The sequence below is a fragment of the Labeo rohita genome, unplaced genomic scaffold (genome assembly GCF_022985175.1).
Source record: "Labeo rohita strain BAU-BD-2019 unplaced genomic scaffold, IGBB_LRoh.1.0 scaffold_891, whole genome shotgun sequence".
Classification (NCBI taxonomy): domain Eukaryota; kingdom Metazoa; phylum Chordata; class Actinopteri; order Cypriniformes; family Cyprinidae; genus Labeo; species Labeo rohita.
In genome coordinates, this window is record NW_026129845.1 from 12,931 (window position 1) to 34,009 (window position 21,079).

At 33.1% G+C, this 21,079-nt stretch overlaps 1 protein-coding gene and 1 long non-coding RNA gene across 8 annotated transcripts in view; both read right to left on the minus strand.

Moving 5' to 3' along the window:
- The window catches only part of LOC127162324 (ribonuclease inhibitor-like), a 25,368-nt gene extending 7,840 nt beyond the window's left edge, over positions 1-17,528 (minus strand). For 4 of the 7 annotated variants that reach the window (XM_051105113.1, XM_051105112.1, XM_051105116.1 and 1 more), the window contains exons 1-2: positions 17,359-17,516; positions 16,402-16,575 (exon numbers count right to left, since the gene is read on the minus strand). In XM_051105113.1, coding sequence (XP_050961070.1) covers positions 16,402-16,575; positions 17,359-17,516 — 332 coding nt within the window. Of the gene's footprint in view, positions 1-8,648; positions 8,735-16,401; positions 16,576-17,358 lie in introns of all 7 variants that reach the window. The other 3 variants (XM_051105114.1, XM_051105117.1, XM_051105115.1) reach the window with 3 other exon arrangements.
- Positions 12,761-13,648, minus strand: LOC127162325 (uncharacterized). Its single transcript, XR_007827305.1, has 3 exons — positions 13,559-13,648; positions 13,403-13,466; positions 12,761-13,168 (listed from the first exon to the last, which is right to left on the minus strand). It is a non-coding gene; the product is annotated as an uncharacterized LOC127162325 (long non-coding RNA).
- Positions 17,529-21,079: the final 3,551 nt, after the last annotated feature.

The window sequence follows — 21,079 nt, forward strand, 5'->3', positions numbered from 1 at the left end:
TACTAGTACTAATTTTAATTGTATATTCATGAAGTTATTATGTGCATTTCTCTTCATGCAGAAGCTCATGGTGAAATACTCTTGTGTTCAGCATGTATAAACACTGTTTCTTGTATAAAAAAGAAAAGAAGAAAAGAAAAGAAAGATGTAAGCTTATTAAGCTTGTTCTCCTTGATAAAACTAAAACTGTTGTTCTCCCTTTTCTCTATTCTTTTACAAACTGGCATTGTCATTCACATAATGGGCGACGCAGACACTGTGAACTCAAGTAAGTGTGAGGCGCATGACACTAAAATAAGAAAACAACAAAAGAACCAAAACACAAATTATATTATAATGAAAAAATTTATTTTTTCCTTCTTAGCCTGGACAAGGGTTTCACAAACACACACGCACGCAAACGCCATGGAGGGAAACTGAAAAACATTCATTTTCTTTAATGAAAAACATACTGAAAAATAGTATGTTTTACTGAAAAACATTCATTTTTTTCTTCTTAGCCTGGACAAGGGTTTCACAAGCTCATAATAATAACACTTTTTCTCTGTGTTTGGATGTGGCACAGTGGGATATTAGGGCATGCACCCCCTTCTTGGCATAGTTTATTTATTTTGTACATAAGGTACATCTGGCATGTCCTGCCTTATCTATTTTCCTGAAATACAATGACAGAGGCACTGTATGCTCAACACCCTGCACTTCCTGCCTCACTTCCACCTTGAGCCATGCCCAGCTCCACTTGCACCTCCCTGCTGAGTCTAGTTGTGCTACATACAATGACTCCTCCTTATTCAGCTCCCTCATTCTAAAATGGAAAATGAACACAGGATAAGTTAGCCAATCTCATCGAACCAAGGACTGATTGGTGTTTTCAAGATATAAGGCTACTTTAATTCTGAGCTGCCCTGGGTGGGATTTAACATGAATATTCATTACATGGCTGTAGCACAAAATACAATGCAAAGATTTCAAATGACAGCTTTGGATGCAAAATGTAGCCCTTTATTATACAGAAATTTGCTGTCGGCGAGTTTGGTGCATTAGCCTTGCACGTTCGCCAGATTCTAAACAGACATTGTTTACAAGTAATGCGGCGCATCCAATGCAACAAGACGTCAAACTGCTTTACGTTACACTGTATTACTCTCGCATCAGCTGTTGTGTAAACAGTCACATCTTCCCACATCAACACATCAAAAACGCTTTAAAAGTAGGGCTACGCTTGGGCTACATCCAGCTGACATGAATGACTGCTGTGCACACGACAACCTCCATAACGTGTCGTTAATCAGGGTAGCTCAGAATTGGAGTAGTAGCCAGAACTCAGGGCAGAGCACCTGCTTAAGTTAGGAGCTAATGATAAGGTTACAACCTAAGTTGGCTATCTGAAATACTATATACTTACGTAACAAGCTAAATGGTTAACTTTAGTTAGCAAGACGGTCAGACAATGCAGGAATTAACATTACAACTAGCTAATAATGTTAGATGGCTAGAAAATTTGCTATCTTGCTAAGGGAAATTCCAGCATTGGATCCGCTTGTATTGCTTGCTATTAAGCATTTTGCTCGATGCATAGGCTAACTGTGTATGAAAAAAAAAAAAAAAAAAAAAAAAACGCTAGCTGACGTTATTTGACTTAAGCAAACAAATGTCTGTTGTTTAGCTCCAAAAAGACTGACTTACCTTGAATTCAATTTCCATCAGAGTTTCCACATTAGGTCAGGTGTCTCTTGACAGGCGCGAACACAGATGGCAGTGTGTTCAGTGTTGCCAACTTTTTTTCAATGGAAAGTAGCTAAACCCCACTTGAAAAGTCGTCAAATGTCGCTAAATGACGTCATACGCTCATTAACATATTAGCTACGTCGTATTGTCTTGCGTCTCTGTGCTCACATACTGCTATTTAATGCAGCCAAATTCAATAAAACTGTTTTCATTTATATATTTCATAGATATATTGATATATTTTACGGTTTCTTTTGTCAGACAACGGGGTAAATATGAAATAGTGACTGAAACGCGGCCCATTAGGACTACATAACCAGCTCTCGAAGATATTTATCTACACTAAAATCGTGATTCATAATCACGACATTGTCTAATGAAATAAAATACACATACGATTAAGACAATGGCTGTGCTGTGATTTCGGCTATACTTGCATGTAAAATAGCGTTAGAAGCAACAGAATATCTTCTTTTATCTGAAAGTACTGCTTCTCTGCCGCTCACTGAACAGAGCAGACGCAGATAGAGAGAGAGGGAGAGCGCGCGCGCTGGGAAAGCACAACTTTGCGCTCGCGCGGCAGTACCAGTGTCTCATAAACTAAATAAGGTTTGTCCAAGAAGTCGCTAGATTTGTCGCTAGGCGCTTTTTCGAAAAAAAAAGTCGCTAAATCTGGCGACAAAGTCGCCAAGTTGGCAACACTGATGTGTGTTTCAAGATCCTGAAACAAGCGCTGAGATTCCGATTGGTCCAGAAAAAGTCATTTATAAGAATTGTCCAATAATGGCCTACATGGCACGCAAGCCCCACCCCCACCTCCCTCTCTTGACAGGCGCGAGCTCAGTTGAGATTCCGATCGGCCCAGATGTCAATTAACCCAATCTAACATAACACCACTCTCATCCACTACATCCATCACTCACCAAATATTTCTAATTACCTGAGGTGTAAAATTGTGTGTGTGCCAATTTCCAACATAATAAGACTTGTTGGTGAATGCTGATAACTTCACAGGAAGTTTGGGTAAATCAAAGTCACATCTGAGAAGAAAGTGAATATCACCCAATTTACAAAACAAAGCTGAAGACACTGACCGTGTTAACTGATGAACAACTTCCGGTTTCAGCTCCTCCGAACCAGATGTGATGAAACGAACGCAGCAGATTCACCGAATCTGAAAGAACAAACTGACGAAACCCTCAAAAGAGCTGATCTGTACTATGACTGAAATGTTATTTGATATATCGCCCATGTGTTCATGTATGTTTATATTAATGCTGCATTATTTCATTTGTTTCAGCTGTATGCATTAGAAATCATTTTAAACTGTAATACACAAGATTTAGTATAATAAAACTTTACATTTGTTAAACAATGCTAAACTGCTTACATTTACTATCACATGTGTGTATAAACACACTGAATTCATAAAAGCTGTTGGTTTTAAAGTGTTTTCATTTATGAATTACTGTTAGAAATATAACCAGAACTAATACAGCAGTAAATCTTATTCTGTTTAAAATCAGTGTAGTATTTCAACAAGAAGTGAATTCACTGACAAATCTGCAGCAGATTTCTCTGATTTACAGGATCATTTCTGAAATACTTTCTGAAAGTTTTTATTGTACATTTGGTGATTGTTTCTGTATTTTTACTGATGAATCCTCATAAAGATCAGGTGCTGAAACCTCGAAACCTTCAACATCAACATCAACATCAACATCAACATCACTGCTGATACAGAAGACTTTAGTTTGAGATCCTCACTGTCTTTGTTCTTCCTGTTCACAAACACTTTAACACTTCTGCAGTGATTTCATTTACAGTTTCTGGTATTTGTAAGTAATTCATTTAATTAAAAGTATTTAAAGTCAAAATATCTGTTGTTTGATAGTTTTATAAGATATAAGTGCTAAATAAGAACCTGTATGTTCCTTGTTTTCTTTCACTTGTCTGTAGAACATGAAATATTTTTGAAGAAAGTTGGAAACCAATCAAAGACACTGAGACTTTTCTCAAAATATTTTAATACTTAAAACAGGCAAGTGAACTTTTCAAACAAAGTAGTTGTTTTTAACTGTATATGTAGCATTTTATTTACATGCAAATGTAAATGTGGTGAAAAAGACAAATGTATTTGACTATCTAGAGGAGACTGAAAGACACAAATGCTGTTAACTGATGAAAATGTTTAGTTGGTCTGAACTGATGAAGGAGAGACTCCATCCACAGAACAAACACAATATACTGGATATCTGTACATTAACACACACACACACACATAACTAACCTAATATAAAATAAAATACAATAACAATGTGTATAAAATATGAGATAACAAATGTTTTAAGTAACATGGAAATTTCACATTACAGACTTGTTTTATCATTTCTTTTCATACATTTAAGTGCTGCATTTATGATTAGAAACATTTGAATCATTATGGATGATTTTAATACAAATATTATTAAACTGAAGAGCCAGACAGACTCATCTGAGCTTCTTCCTCCTCTGTTCCAGCTTTAAATTAAACAAAATGATCACTTGAATACTAAAGCAACATTAATCATTCAATATCACATGTTTCTAACACACATGCTGCATTATTTGATTGTAAAGTCTGAGTCTCTTCACCTGTATGGATCACATTCACACATTTATCACACATTTCTTTCTCCTCATAGACACAGTAGTGAAGCTCTTCTGTGGATCCTCACCTGATGTTTACTGCTCCTCTCAAGACCACTTCAAATTATCATATACAGCATTTATCATCTTTTGCTGATTAAACAATCACCAAAATCTTGCAACTGAACTACCAGACACTGTAAGGTGGAACAGAAGAGAAGATAATCAGAGTTCAGTGGAACAAACTACAAATTAGTTACTATATTTCAATCATTGTTTTTCAGTAAAAAGTTGCATTAAAATCCTGTAATCAGATTAATTACTGACTCTACCTAATTTGAATACATATTTATAAAACAGTATTTGATTTTAAACAGGGTTTGTCATTTTACAACAAATTTGTCTCTATCAAATAAAAATAAATGAAACACTACATCTTCAAATTAATAAATGGTGAAAAAATACAAATAATGACACAACCCCAAACAAAACACGTACGTTCTGTTAAAGATCACTTCATCTGGAAAATATCTGCTGTGTACAAACAGTTTTATATACATTCATACAGCGACTGTACATTATGTCTTCAATGTCCGTCTTGTCTGAACTTCCAGGTTCACAGTAGTTTGTTAGGAACTGTTTTTCTTTGTGGAAGCTTTGTATTTAAAGAGCTAAAAATATTTCAAATCAAATCAATAATTTCTAATCATTCACTTATGTGGCAAGAAACAATATAATAAGTGGGATGATGCACATCCAGCCGGTTGTTATCACAGAATAAACCCCTTCAGGATGATACAAGTCCTGATCAACCTGTCGGTTTATTCTGTGATAACAACTGGATGTCCTGGAGAGCTGGATGTACATTATACCCAGGGTGTGATTTGTGGAAAAACCAGAGGGGGGATGTTTTGAAACACTTTCATTCAATAAAAAAAAAAAAATCACTGTTTCTCCAATAAACATGAGCATATTACGACAAGTCTTGTCAGAATGAAGCATGTTTCCCAGGTTTACACCGTTGAGCTGTTGCAGTTCTACCAGGGAGGAATTCACCCCGACAAATCACACCCTGATTAAACCTTACATAAGTAATGTGACGTGTTGCTTGTCAAAAATAAAAACACAAGAGACAGAGACATTGATCATGTGATGCTGGACGGCTGTGAGCTGAAGCTGGAATCTGCACTGATTTTACCAGCGTTTTCCTACAATCTGACCAAATCTATTTCAAACTGTAATGATTCACTATTACTGATGTCATTAATAAAGCAGGTGTTGTTGTATAAAGCTCTGACAGTGTGCTTTTGTTCTCTTTCCTCCTTTGTGTTCAACATTTTTATCAACTTTACATTTCATTCTGACACAAACCCTTTGAAATAAAGCTTGATGATAATTTGATAAACTCTTTTCACAAATATTTGAAAGTATATATTTGTTCACATATTAGAGGTAAATGAATCTCTTTAATATCAGAAAGTGAAGTTTACTCACCTCAGTTTACAGTTTGAGTCTCGTAGCACATCAATGAGCTGCTGCTTTGAGTCTCCAATCATATTAAAACTCAGATCAAGCTCTTTTAGAAACTGCAGTGCTTTTGTGTTTGTCAAAGACTGAGTTAAAGAAGAAACATCTGTAATTCCACAGTCATAAAGACTAGAAAGAGACAAACAGAGGAAGATCATCTTACAAACAAATCATTAAGGTGAAGAATTTTCTCACAAATATAATGTGAACTCAGACTCATCATGAGATTTTGAGTATAAAGTGTTTTGGTTTAAACTGTTGAAGTGATTTTAATCATTTTGATTCTTGTATGTGAATGTTACTGACCTCAATCTCTCCAGTTTACAGTGTGAATCCTTCAGTACGTCACATAAGTGATTCACTCCTGTGTTTTTTATTTGATTCACACTCAGGTTCAGTTCTCTCAGGTGTGATGGGTTTGATTTCAGAGCTGAAGTCAGGATGAGACACTGTTTCTCTGTAATACTGCAATAACACAGACTGAAAACAGAAAGAGAAAAGACAATGAATCAGATCCATGTAAAGTTTATGTGTGAATAAATACATCATAAGTAAATGTCATACAGTCAAAAAATAAATTAGTTCTGCTTATTTAATTTTACTAAAGAATGTTTTTACAATTTAATTTATTTCATTCAAATGAAAATTGCTTAGTTGGGTCAACACAATTTATCTGGTTTACATTAAATGAATCTACACTAGTTTGGGTTCAGCTCAACTACATTTGTCAAACAAAATCTTGTGGGAACAAATAACTATATATTTATTTATTTATTCACTGAGGCCTAATTATTATTATTATTATATTAAACAAGCAGTTTCACTCATAATTATACACAATAATGAATATGAAAAAACTGGTGTCAGTACTGATATTTGAATATCTATTACTCAAGAGTCACAGTCTAAACACAAACGTCACTCTTCTGCATAATGGGAACCACAAAATTCAACAATATCACAGAAACTGTCCAGCGTAACTGAACATTAAACACTAACATGTATTTCCCTTTACAGAAAAACACATGAAATAACACTTCATCCCTAAATTTATAATCACGCAGTTCCACTGCTCAGTTAGTTACGTCAACAAAAACAATATTAATGTAGTTTCAACACAAATAAATGAAATCAGTTTCAATTTTAAATATATTAGGTAGAGTGAACACAACGAAATTGTTACAGAATGTTCAAAACATGTTACTTTAGCTCAGTGGTTCCCAAACTGAGGGCGCAGAGTTATGATAAGGGGGGCACAGCAATGCTAGTGTACAGTGGCCGATTTTAATATAGATTCTAAAGAAACAACGGCCGAAAATATCTGCCGCACTGCCCGGTAGTGTTCAGCGCGCTCCGCTCAATATTCCGCTCTATGAATCCGTTGAGTTGATCACGGCTCATATGAATGATCCACTCGTTACTGCTTATGATCAACGGAAAAGCAAAGTCCGCTCAAATAACGCGCTGACAGAAAATGTCTATGTGTACTTGATCCTGTTTGCAATAGCGTCGCATACTGTGCTGTAACATGCTGTAGTTCTGCTGTACTGGACAACACTGGTAAAATGATGCGACCCTCTCGTGACTATGCTCTGCTCACATACTCTGATAATAATAGTTTTGTAGGACTATACATTATTTTGATAATTAATTAAAAAATTTATATCTGATTCTGTTTCATAGAACTGAATAGAAATAATATATTGAGATTTAATATTCGTATATTTTCTGTCCAATTTTAATGTTACTTTCAATAAACGTGGTTATTTTATTGGCTTGTGATTATTTTTTATTCAGTATCATTAAAATTAACGAGTTAAATTAAAAAGTCTTACTAGATTATTTAGTAAAATAATAAATAATTATTACGAAGCAGTTTCAGTTTCAGCCAAGAATTTTCATTTCGGTACATCCCTGGATCATTTTCAGGGTGATACAAGACCCCACTGTGAAATTATGTCGCTTATTATACGGCTACTTGCCACATATAAATAATTTAACACAAAATATGAATTTCAACATATTTTACTACCTCAAGAGACTCGCATACCCGCTGCAGCTGTCTGTTATCAGTTTTTGTCCTAAAATAATAGACCACTAGATGTGCAGTTGATATCAGAAATGAGAACTGACATCAGCCGAGTAAAATTATGAATGAATGACACATAGTAGTTCTGCTCTAAGCATGGACACATTTTTGAAAAGACAACAAGTGGCAGGTAAACGTAGATAGATGGTAGATGATGAATCTACTTCAGAGATCGCAACTACAACAAAAGAGATATATGAGAAAATTGAGAAAATCTGTTTAAAGAACAATGAATGCTGTAACATAGTAAAAAAAACAAAAAAAAAAAAAAAAAAAAAAAAACAAAACAACACAAAAACAGTACATAGTAAAGCTACATGCTTTACTTTTAATGTTTCTACTCTAAAAGTGACTAGTTCCTTGTTTAGTTTTTCTTTCAGTAAATTGTCACACACTGAATTATAATAATTGTAATAATTATTACGTTTCAAATAATTCCTTCTGAAATTGTTTATGTGCAAATGAAGGGGGTGGGGGGGTGGCTTGAATTTTTTTTATTCTGCAAAAGGGGGGCCGAAAAAGTTTGGGAACCACTGCTTTAGCTGATTTTAATTAAAATGAACAACAGGCAAAAATAATTTTGAGTGTACAGTCACAAACACACACAAAACACTTAAAATAAACTGAACAGTAAACTAATCTCACTGTCACTGCTGTACAGTATAATGATACTAACTCTAGTTTCTCCAGCTTGAATTGTGTGTTCATCAGTAGATCACTGAGGTTTTTCACTCCAGAGTCTCCTAGTTCATTCCAGCTCAGGTTCAGTTCTCTCAGGTGTGATGGGTTTGATTTCAGAGCTGAAGTCAGGATGAGACACTGTTTCTCTGTAATACTGCATCACCACAGACTGAAGACAGAAAGAGAAAAGACAATGAATCAGACAAGTGTCAAGTTCATGTGAGTAAATTCATCATGTGTTAACACCATACAGTGCAATAATTAAAACATTGCCAAAAACATTATATGACCATAAACAAGAACAGAAGAAAAAAAGATTAACAAAGCATCTTAAGATCTAGGATCAACTATAGAACTACTTAAAAATGACATTAAAAATATGAACATTTAGTTTAAAATTCTGTTTCTGATTTACAATTTACCTAAAGGAATAGGAATCAGTAGCAGAATCTCAAAATGACTATGTTTTCAGTTGTTTATGGAAATTGGTCAAACCGAGAAGTTTTTTTTCATATCGTGTATGAACATTTGCTGTTCTTTAGGAGGAAAAGGCAAGAAATTGACTGAAAGAAAGCAGGGAAAAGTGGCTTGTAAACCTGCGTCTGTGGTCAGGAGGAGAGTCAGATAATGCTTGTGTGTGCGAATGGTTAATAAAAGACATAATAATATTAAGATATAAAGAAATATATAAATAGATACAGGGTGAGACAGTGAGAATTCACTCAATGCTAAAAGCCACACATAGATACAATGCAAAAAAGATATTATATTTGCAGTTGATTACAATTGAACCTTGTGCGATAAATTGAAGTGAGTCACAGCTTTTTAGTGACTATATGAAAGAGCTGTTTGCTCACTTTCTAGACTATAATCAATTCAGAATTTGAAAAAAGGTTTCGCTTTACCTGCTGCTAACAGGACCAATGGCCAAAAACCCTGTACAGCAGTAGATTCAGGAGTGACATATGTCCTGTATCCTTCATATAAATGTGGGAATCACATGCTTAGATTATTTCCACCACAACAACACACTGTAAAAAATAAAAAGTTGAGTTAACTTAAAAAATTAAGTTAATCTGCTGCACAGCAATTTTGAGTTTACTCAACTTTAAAGGAGGGAAGTTGTGCCAACTCATATATAAAAGTTCAGTGAACTTCAGTGAAGTTGAGTGAACTACCAGTCAGAGTTGGCACAACTTATTTCTTGAAGTTCAGTAAACTCAAAAATGCTTTGCAGCAGATTAACTTAAATTGTTAAGTTGACTCAACTTAAAATATTAAGGTAACCAGCTGCAAAGCTTTTTTGAGTTTACTGAACTTCAAGAACTAAGTTGTGCCAGTAATTTTTTGCTTGAAGTTCAGTAACCTCAAAAAAGCTTTGCAGCCGGTTGCTTTAGTATTTTAAGCCAAATCAACTGCCTTTTTTTTACTATTTAAATGTATAACTTTAAATCTTACATCCAGACTCTAAGCCACATTGTATGCTCCTCCACATCCTTTAAGAATACAAATGCATGCAGTATGAACAATACTGTAAATATAACACAAACAAGATTTTGTCATCATTACAGAAAGTATTTATTGGCATTCTACAAAATGAACACAATTTAGCTTTTCTCCACTCAAACTATGATGTAACTAGGATGTGACTATTTACAATAAAAACACTCTTAAACAAAAAACACACATTTAAAAATTATTTTTTTAAGTGCCAGAAAAATGTAACATTAAAAATATTAAAATTCTGCAGCCTTAAGTAAAGTTTTAAATCAAAAGTCACAAAAAAACTTTTATATAATTTAAAGGAAGCTAAACTTTACCGTCATTTTAAACGTTCATCTTGCTCCATCTATTATTTTGGCGCATCCATAATGCAACAAACACACTGGATCAAGAAGCAAAATATTTCAACTATTAACACAACACTTAAAGGAATAATTCAACCAAAATTATTCTGAAAATTTATCATTTACTCACTCCCATGTTGTTCTAAACCGTTGTTCACACTCAACACAAATTAAAATATTTTAATGAAATTTGAGAGACTTCTGTATTGAAAGGCTGTTCACCCAAAACTTCAAAGCGTTCATAAAGAGATCATAAATAATTAAATAAATATATAAGTTAATATGAATTGAGCAGTTTAAGTCTCCTGAAGAGACACAATTGTAGGGATGCATGACATAGGATTTAGAAAATAGTACATTTGAAAATAGTTTATTTTCATTAATATTAGTATATTTATAACTTTGATACTAGTTTTACTTATTAATATTATTTACATATATTATCTATTAACATTTTTGTTTTTCCTATAATGTATTTTAGCCTGTATTAGGGTTTTACACACTCACACAAAAACTAAACAAAACAGCATGTAGTTTCAGTTAGGTACTTTTATTTTTTTTAATTGACATGAACTTGAAGCAAAAAATGAAAATGCTCTAAAAACAGTTATTGGCTAAATACAAATAATAAATGACAGTTGACAATGAACATGAAAAAAAAAACATCAGAAAGTAAAAATAGAAATAGAAAATAAATGACAAAATTTCCAGGAATAATATATCTTCAGGATCCTCTGTGATGCCTTTAAGCCCATCAATGCAAAAAAGATATTATATTTGCAGTTGATTACAATTGAACCTTGTGCGATAAATTGAAGTGAGTCACAGCTTTTTAGTGACTATATGAAAGAGCTGTTTGCTCACTTTCTAGACTATAATCAATTCAGAATTTGAAAAAAGGTTTCGCTTTACCTGCTGCTAACAGGACCAATGGCCAAAAACCCTGTACAGCAGTAGATTCAGGAGTGACATATGTCCTGTATCCTTCATATAAATGTGGGAATCACATGCTTAGATTATTTCCACCACAACAACACACTGTAAAAAATAAAAAGTTGAGTTAACTTAAAAAATTAAGTTAATCTGCTGCACAGCAATTTTGAGTTTACTCAACTTTAAAGGAGGGAAGTTGTGCCAACTCATATATAAAAGTTCAGTGAACTTCAGTGAAGTTGAGTGAACTACCAGTCAGAGTTGGCACAACTTATTTCTTGAAGTTCAGTAAACTCAAAAATGCTTTGCAGCAGATTAACTTAAATTGTTAAGTTGACTCAACTTAAAATATTAAGGTAACCAGCTGCAAAGCTTTTTTGAGTTTACTGAACTTCAAGAACTAAGTTGTGCCAGTAATTTTTTGCTTGAAGTTCAGTAACCTCAAAAAAGCTTTGCAGCCGGTTGCTTTAGTATTTTAAGCCAAATCAACTGCCTTTTTTTTACTATTTAAATGTATAACTTTAAATCTTACATCCAGACTCTAAGCCACATTGTATGCTCCTCCACATCCTTTAAGAATACAAATGCATGCAGTATGAACAATACTGTAAATATAACACAAACAAGATTTTGTCATCATTACAGAAAGTATTTATTGGCATTCTACAAAATGAACACAATTTAGCTTTTCTCCACTCAAACTATGATGTAACTAGGATGTGACTATTTACAATAAAAACACTCTTAAACAAAAAACACACATTTAAAATTATTTTTTTTAAGTGCCAGAAAAATGTAACATTAAAAATATTAAAATTCTGCAGCCTTAAGTAAAGTTTTAAATCAAAAGTCACAAAAAAAACTTTTATATAATTTAAAGGAAGCTAAACTTTACCGTCATTTTAAACGTTCATCTTGCTCCATCTATTATTTTGGCGCATCCATAATGCAACAAACACACTGGATCAAGAAGCAAAATATTTCAACTATTAACACAACACTTAAAGGAATAATTCAACCAAAATTATTCTGAAAATTTATCATTTACTCACTCCCATGTTGTTCTAAACCGTTGTTCACACTCAACACAAATTAAAATATTTTAATGAAATTTGAGAGACTTCTGTATTGAAAGGCTGTTCACCCAAAACTTCAAAGCGTTCATAAAGAGATCATAAATAATTAAATAAATATATAAGTTAATATGAATTGAGCAGTTTAAGTCTCCTGAAGAGACACAATTGTAGGGATGCATGACATAGGATTTAGAAAATAGTACATTTGAAAATAGTTTATTTTCATTAATATTAGTATATTATAACTTTGATACTAGTTTTACTTATTAATATTATTTACATATATTATCTATTAACATTTTTGTTTTTCCTATAATGTATTTTAGCCTGTATTAGGGTTTTACACACTCACACAAAAACTAAACAAAACAGCATGTAGTTTCAGTTAGGTACTTTTATTTTTTTAATTGACATGAACTTGAAGCAAAAATGAAAATGCTCTAAAAACAGTTATTGGCTAAATACAAATAATAAATGACAGTTGACAATGAACATGAAAAAAAAAACATCAGAAAGTAAAAATAGAAATAGAAAATAAATGACAAAATTTCCAGGAATAATATATCTTCAGGATCCTCTGTGATGCCTTTAAGCCCATCAATGTGGTGTGATTGAGTGGCAGTTTCTCTGCAGATGATGAGGTTGTGAATATGATGCATCTGAAATACACAGTTGAGTTTACAGTTAAAGAGTGTCCATGTGTTTATGTAAAAACAATTATGCTTATGAAGGCCATAAGCAAAAATTGACATAAGCAGTATGCCCTTCAAAATATTAAAAAAGAAAAAGTGATTTAAAGTGGGATCTTAGGATAGTTTTATATAGCTTTAACACTTAAGCATAGACTCAAGTAATAATTTTAAGAAAAATCTAACAATGAATAAACTCATTACCTCTATTACTTAGTGGAGAAGAGAGTATCCTTAACCGAACAGAGCTTGTCACACAAAAAAGAACCTAAAAAAAAAGAAAAAGACATTATTGGCAATGGGAAACAAGTTACAATATGAAAGTTAACATTTTATAGACATTGTAAGAAAGAACTTCACCTGTTGAAACTGTGTTGATAGTCTGTGTAGCTGGATAGTTGATGTCCAGAAAATGAGTAATGAGGTGTTTTGACAGTTACAATTTTTTTTTTTTTTTTTTTTTTTTTTTTTAAAAGCCAGGAATAAAAAAAAAAAAAAACCTAAACTCGGTTCTAAATAGACCTTTAAAGAACCATCTTTTTAGAGTGTACTTATAATGCAGTGCTAACTGACATAGCTTTTAAGCTATCACTGTATAGAAAACTAAAATATAATACAATTTCTGGGTTTTTTTTTAATACATGTTATATAAGGCTCAAACTCACAGCACTTGCAGAGATGGAGCAGCATTTAGTGTGAAATGCGTGATGTGTAATGTGATCACGTGTCTTCAGAAGACTTTGTTTAAACCATTCCATTCTTCTGTATTTGTTTTACAATCTCTTTATGAACATTTTGAAGCATCAGAATTTTAGGTGAATAGTTTTTCAGTGAATGGACAGAAATATCTCAGGTTTCATTAAAAATATCTTCATTTGTGTATTAAAGATGAACAAATGTCTTATGGGTTTGGATCGACATGGCTGTGAGTAAATGATGACAGAATTTTAATTTTTTTGGATGATCTAAATTAAGCCAAAGAGGACAGCAACAGCAGTGGTAAGGCCATGTATATATTCCAACACAATCTGCGTCTCTAGTACTACATCCTAGGCACCTTTAGGTTTGAGTGGATGACAACATCATCTTCCAGTAATAGTTAAGATGCTCATCTTCATACCCTTGGTGTGGACATCCTCTGGCTTTGTGTCCTGCAGTAAAAAAAAAAAAAAAAAAAAAAAATATATATATATATATATATATATATCCTACTAAATATTGACATTAAATGTTTAAAACGTAACAAAAATAATAATAATAAAATTCTGGATAAGGACTAGTTTTTACCAGTACAGAAATAAGTCAGAAATAATACAAAAAATACATGTATAAACAAATACTGCATATCTTCACTGTATGGAATAAACTGACTCTTATTGAAGCTGCTAAATTTGTTCAGTCAAGAGGAGTGAGTGTCGTCTTTTTATTTATTTATTTATTTATTTATTTATTGTAACATTAACGGAACAAATATCAGCAGGTTTATGAGGCTAACGTTAATGCACGGATCAAATTTACTGACACACAGGCGATTTTATCTCAGACGTTGACTCTCATTTCAGACTTACAAGTGATTGTTTATGTAAATAAACACATTTTGACATAACTTTATGTGTATTTGACAATTTAAGCGAACTAAGCTGCTACAGAGAGATGAATCTGTGATCGCATATTTTCTGCACGCTTCGGTTGTGTGTCAATAAACACGTTTATCATCTTACACGTCTTGCACTTTCACATATATGCACCAGTATCGCGGATTCACAAAAAAAACAAAAAAACAAAAACAACAACAACAACAACAACAACTGTGTGCCAGATAAACTAGTAAGTTATATCGCCTAGCACAACGAAATACAACACATAATTAACCTCTATCTGGTTAATTATATACTCGTTTAATCGACATTTGAACTGTTACTATACAAACATATCTGTATACATACCTTGCAAATGCTAACGTTAGCTGATCGTGCTTGGAAAAACAAAGCTAGCTAACTAGTTAGCCGCCAGACTTCATTCAACAATGTTTATTCTTTCTTTAAAGAACATTTACAAACCTAACTGTGTAGTTTATTTGGCTTACTTTCTATATTAAATCTGGGCAGAAAGAACTTACCTTAAAAGAAGACATCCACTCCCTTTGCCATCGTTGTTTATGTTTGAAGCTGTAAACTCCTTGTATAGTTCAGCGACGGCACTTTGCGCATGCGCAATAATGTCAAGTTGACCGCTCAAATGAAGAAATAAAAATACTGAGTTTGCTCAACTTTCTTATTTGTGTTCATTGAGAAAAATATAGTAAACATTGAGTTAACTTGTTTTTATGTGTAAACTCAACATTCTGCTTAAAAATGTGTCCACTTGACTTACATTTTTAAACTGAGTGAACAATTTGCAAGTTGGAGTTTTTACAGTGCAGGCAACTGAGGCAGCTATTTCAATTTAGCTGAAAAATCACTCCTATTCATAACACATCCAACACATGTTGTGATTTTCTGTTTATATGTTTCTCTTGTACAGTACAGACTTTCCTCCATCTCATCTGTTCTGCTTGTTCAGTCACTCCTGAAAGTTCGCTGCATGTGCAGGGTTTTGTGGCCATTGGTCCTGTTTGCAACACATAAAGTGAAACTTTGATTCAAATTCTGAACTGATTATAGAAAGCGAGCAAACAGTATCTACTGTGTATCTATTTATATATTTCTTTATTAATATCTTAACATATTATTATATCTTTTCTTAACCATTTGCACACACAAGCATGATCCGACTCTCCTCCTGACCACAGACGGAGGTTTACAAGACACTTTTTCCTGCACTTTTTAGTCAGTTCTTGACTTTCCACCCTTATGAACAGCAAATTTTCATACATGATAAAAGATATTTTGTGGTTTCTCAGTTTGACCAATTTGAGCATCCATAAACAATGCAAAACATAGGCATTTTTGAGTTTCTGCTAGTGATTCCTATGGAGAAATATCACTTCCTGCCCTCCAGCTGCATTTCACACCACAGCAATGACGTCATGTGCAAACAACCTATTGCTGTCATTTAACTTATTTAGATGAAAGATCAGAAGGGCACATACATTAGAAATATGTAATGTACATGGATAAATCATTTAATTACTGCAATATTCCATAAAAAAATAATAACTGTTAACTTTAACTGTCACTGCTGTACAGTATAATGATACTAACTCTAGTTTCTCCAGCTTGAATTGTGTGTTCATCAGTAGATCACTGAGGTTTTTCACTCCAGAGTCTCCTAGTTCATTCCAGCTCAGGTTCAGTTCTCTCAGGTGTGATGGGTTTGATTTCAGAGCTGAAGTCAGGATGAGACACTGTTTCTCTGTAATACTGCATCCACACAGACTGAAGACAGAAAGAGAAAAGACAATGAATCAGACGTGTTGTTCATGTGTGAGTTAAATGAATCATGAGTAAACACCATACAGTGCAATAAATAAAATGTTGCTAAAACCTGAAAACAAAATAAGCAAATAAATAATCATACAACCATAAACTAAAACTAAAACAAAACCAGGATTTGAGGATACTAGTTACATTTCAAGTCTGGAGAATCTTTAGTCAGAACAAAAACAAAAACAAAAACAAAAAAAAACAAAAACAAAACAGATTTGTGATTTGTAAGGTAATTGAGATATAGGATAAACTATAGAATCACTTAAAAATAACATTAATGTAAATGTAAAAATGGAGTTTAAATGTAACAAATCAAGAAAATTCTGTTCATAAATCAAAATTTACTTCAAGACATTTTAAGATTGTAGTTTACAGTCAAATACAACATTTTGTGATCATATTTTGTTCTTATTGTGATGAATGTCTGAGTGAAACAACTTTTCTGAACAAGAAAAAATGCAGGACAGGAATTCATTTCTGATGAGAAGCTGAATAATTGTTGTTTGTTATTGCTGTGATCTCATGTGACTGACAGGTTTAACACCCTCACGTCATCAGACCAGAGAAGAAATGTTTTTATGAGGGGAAAGTTATTTTCATTAAAGATCACAAGGGTACATTAATTTTTGGAAATACATTATGTACCCAGATAAATAAATCATAATAAGCACTGAAATATTGTCAGCAATCTTTAATCTCACTGTCACTGCTGTACAGTATAATGATACTAACTCTAGTTTCTCCAGCTTGAATTGTGTGTTCATCAGTAGATCACTGAGGTTTTTCACTCCAGAGTCTCCTAGTTTATTCCAGTTCAGGTTCAGTTCTCTCAGGTGTGATGGGTTTGATTTCAGAGCTGAAGTCACAGCAGAACAACCTTCATCTGTCATTTCACAGCTGCTTAACCTGCATTGAGAGAAAGAGAGAAGACAGAAGAAAACGGTTTAATAAAGTCAAAATGTCCTCATAAAATGAAACAGAGGAAGAGTGTCTGAATACCTTTGGATCATTTTTCACAATTTGGTCTTCAAAACAAAATAAAACAAAAAATAAATAAATTGTTCATTTAATCAAGTAATTTACACTTCTCATGGTTTATATACAATTTGTCCTGATTCTTGATAGAAATACAAAGAATTTTAATTCCCAAACATTAAAAGTTTGTGTATTTTTGGTATTATTAACTGAAATTATTGGATATTGGTTTGGGTATTTGACCTGCTGTATGGACAATAAGTGAAGTGGACAGAAACACTTAACAAACAAGGTAACAGTCAGTGATGGTCAGTTAAGAGATTTTAGCAGAGGTGTTTGTGTTTCACATCATAGAAGACAATGTTAGCATCTGTTCATTTTAATTGTTGGAGAAAAGTGGTTCATTTTGAGCCTTTTGCACAATTTTTATGATTTGTCAGTCATTATTCAACTAAACCTTCAAAGTTCACACATTTACAAGAACGAGGAGAATCGAGAAGATTGTGCATTATCTGCAGGAGAGGGAGAACAGGAAGAAACAGCACTACTTTAGTTTGTGATCTGCAGTTCGAAGGAAGAAGGAGAAACAGGTGTGTTTGTGCATCACATTCCTGTCCAGTTGGTGGCGCTGATGCACTAGATCTGTTGTTAACTGGACTTTGATTCGTATCATGTAACAACTGAACTGGACTTTGATTCGTATCATGTGACAAACATCAATCGTGAAGATCGCACAGGTGTGTTTCTACAGCACAAGATCGTCTGGACTGTTGCAAGTAAGTTTGAAAACTTTCACGATTACAGTTATTTAGGATGAACGGATTTTATAGCTATATGTTAGCGTGATTTGTTAAGTTATAACTTAATTTACAAGTCTGTAAAAATGTAGCATTAAAATAATTCTAACAAGGTTATTTTTTATTCGTTCTTGTTCCATTTTAAGACGCGAGGCCGAAAGTATTCTGTGATTAAACCTGTTCTTCCGGATCCAGAGGTCGATAAAACAGAGCAACAAATGAATATTCTTTTAAACTTCTTAATGTTTCGAAAGTTGCTGCATATTAATGTCCATGTAAATATAAATATTGCGGTTAGTTAGTTTGTTGTTTGACATTCATTAGACATTCGGTTTCATATCAATTAAACTCTTTGTGTCTGTTGTGTTTTGAGCCCGAACGAACTTCGACATAAACATACGCCCTTTAGGTTGCACAAGGCACAACTGTAAAATATTCTGAATATTATTCCCTATAATGCACAAGACTTGCTTTTCTGATTATACCTTTATTATTTGTATATGTGGTACTGAATCCATATATTTAAATTTTCTTTATACTGAACCCATGTTAATTCATAAAACTTTGCTTTATTTTTATATAATTTATCAGATAATGCCATCATTATTTTTATATATTAAAAGCATATGAAGAGTTGAAATAGAAAAGTCCTAAAATGCCATCAGAATTGTTTCTCTAAAATGAGCATTTGTGTCACACTCTCATGTTTAGGTTCAGTACTTTCACTTTAATGGCAATCAGTATTTTCTTTTCTTTGCCATTAAAATTAAAGAGCTGAATATAAACGTATAATCTCAGAAAAAAAGATACAGCACTTTCACTGGGGCGATACCCTTAGGTTCAAAAGTAAGGTTGTGTGAAAAGTTAGGTTGTGAGTGATCTGAATGATAGAAGACATTATGACACCAATTGCTTGGCTTTTTATATTGATTGTTTGATAAACATTCAGCACTCGTTATTTTTCGTCATCATTTATTCCTCTGAACTATCATGATATTGATCTCAGTGACACATTGTCATGTTCAGGTCATGATGAGCATCTGATCTTCTTCAGTGACACAAAGATCTCAGTGTTGATCAGTTTGTCTGCAGTATGTCAGAGGAGCGAGGAAAGGACTCTCCGTCTGAGATGAGACTCTCACAGAAACAGAGGTAACACTGAGTCTGTTTTCAGATAATTGCCATGAATACAATTTAGTTTCTCCAAGATACTGTCTTCAAACAGCCACATTTGTGTAAAGAAAAGAACACCATGTTTGTATGTTGCTAGAATTATCTGTACTGTTAACATATCAGAACCTGTAGAAATGACATCAACAGATCATCCAAAATTTATCATATAAATCTGATTACATTACATGTTTGGGGTTGCATGTTTATTGTGTATTAAATGTAAATAATTGGCAAACTACATTTAATATAAATTGTAAACAGCTCTTACAGTGTAGATTTCTGAATATTTTAAAGTGAAATTTTAAAGATTTTTGTGTCTTTCTCAGACTTTTTCACTGTACTCAGTTCATTGTTTATTATATTCATTGCTATAGATGTTGTATGAGTCTGTTTTGTTTTTTAGTGAAGTAGAAATTGTGCAGGATGAGAAAGCAGTGCTTTACTTGACTGTTAGATGATTCCTTTATATTACCATTTACAACATTAAAAGTTTATAAATCAGACTGAAGTACATTGTGTAATATTGTTTCTTTTGTTTCTCTGTTCTTTGTGTCATTAGTGTCATTAATGTGTCCAGCTCTGTGTCTGTGAAGAGTGACTGGTCAAAGGGTGAAGTACCAAACTTCAGTGAAGAAATAACATCACAACCCAAATGGTATTTAATGTGTTTCTTATTTTTGTTTACGCATAAGCTGTATCAGAAAGTGTGTCAGTGAAAAATTATCATAAAACTTTATAGTTCATAAATTTGTTAAAGTATTGTTTTTCTCTTTGCTAAAAATGTTTACTTCCTAATTAAAAAAATAACAAAAAAAAAAATATTTAAAAAGTAGCCAATAGATGATAAATATCTGAAAACTGAAATCAAAATCATCATTTACAATCTTGACCCAATTTACAGCCGCTCTTCAGCACTGGGTATGTAGATATTAAAGTAAATTATTGCACATTCAATTCAATTCAATTCAAATTTATTTGTATAGCGCTTTTCACGATACATATAATTGCAAAGCAGCTTTACACCAAATTGACATTTTTACAATATATGTAGTAGTAGCTTGATGTACATATGGCAGAGATGTGTGGTAAAGATCAATTAATGATGTAATTAAACAGACAAAAAACACTATAAATTAGTAGCATATAAATTAGACTTTGCTATCCTAGGAACTACCAACAGTCCAGAGTTTTGTGACCTTAGGGAGAGTGATGGATTGTAGCGTGGTAGAAGACTAGTTAGGTACGCAGGAGCTAAACCGTTAAGTGCCTTATAGGTAAGAAGTACTATTTTGTAGCTGATGTGGAACCTAATAGGTAGCCAGTGCAGAGACTTTAAAATTGGGGTAATATGATCATATTTTCTTGACTTGGTAAGGACTCTAGCAGCTGCATTTTGGACTATCTGTAGCTTGTTTACTGAAAATGCGGGACAAACACCTAGTAGTGCATTACAATAGTCCAGTCTAGAGGTCATGAATGCATGAACTAGCATTTCTGCATCAGAAACA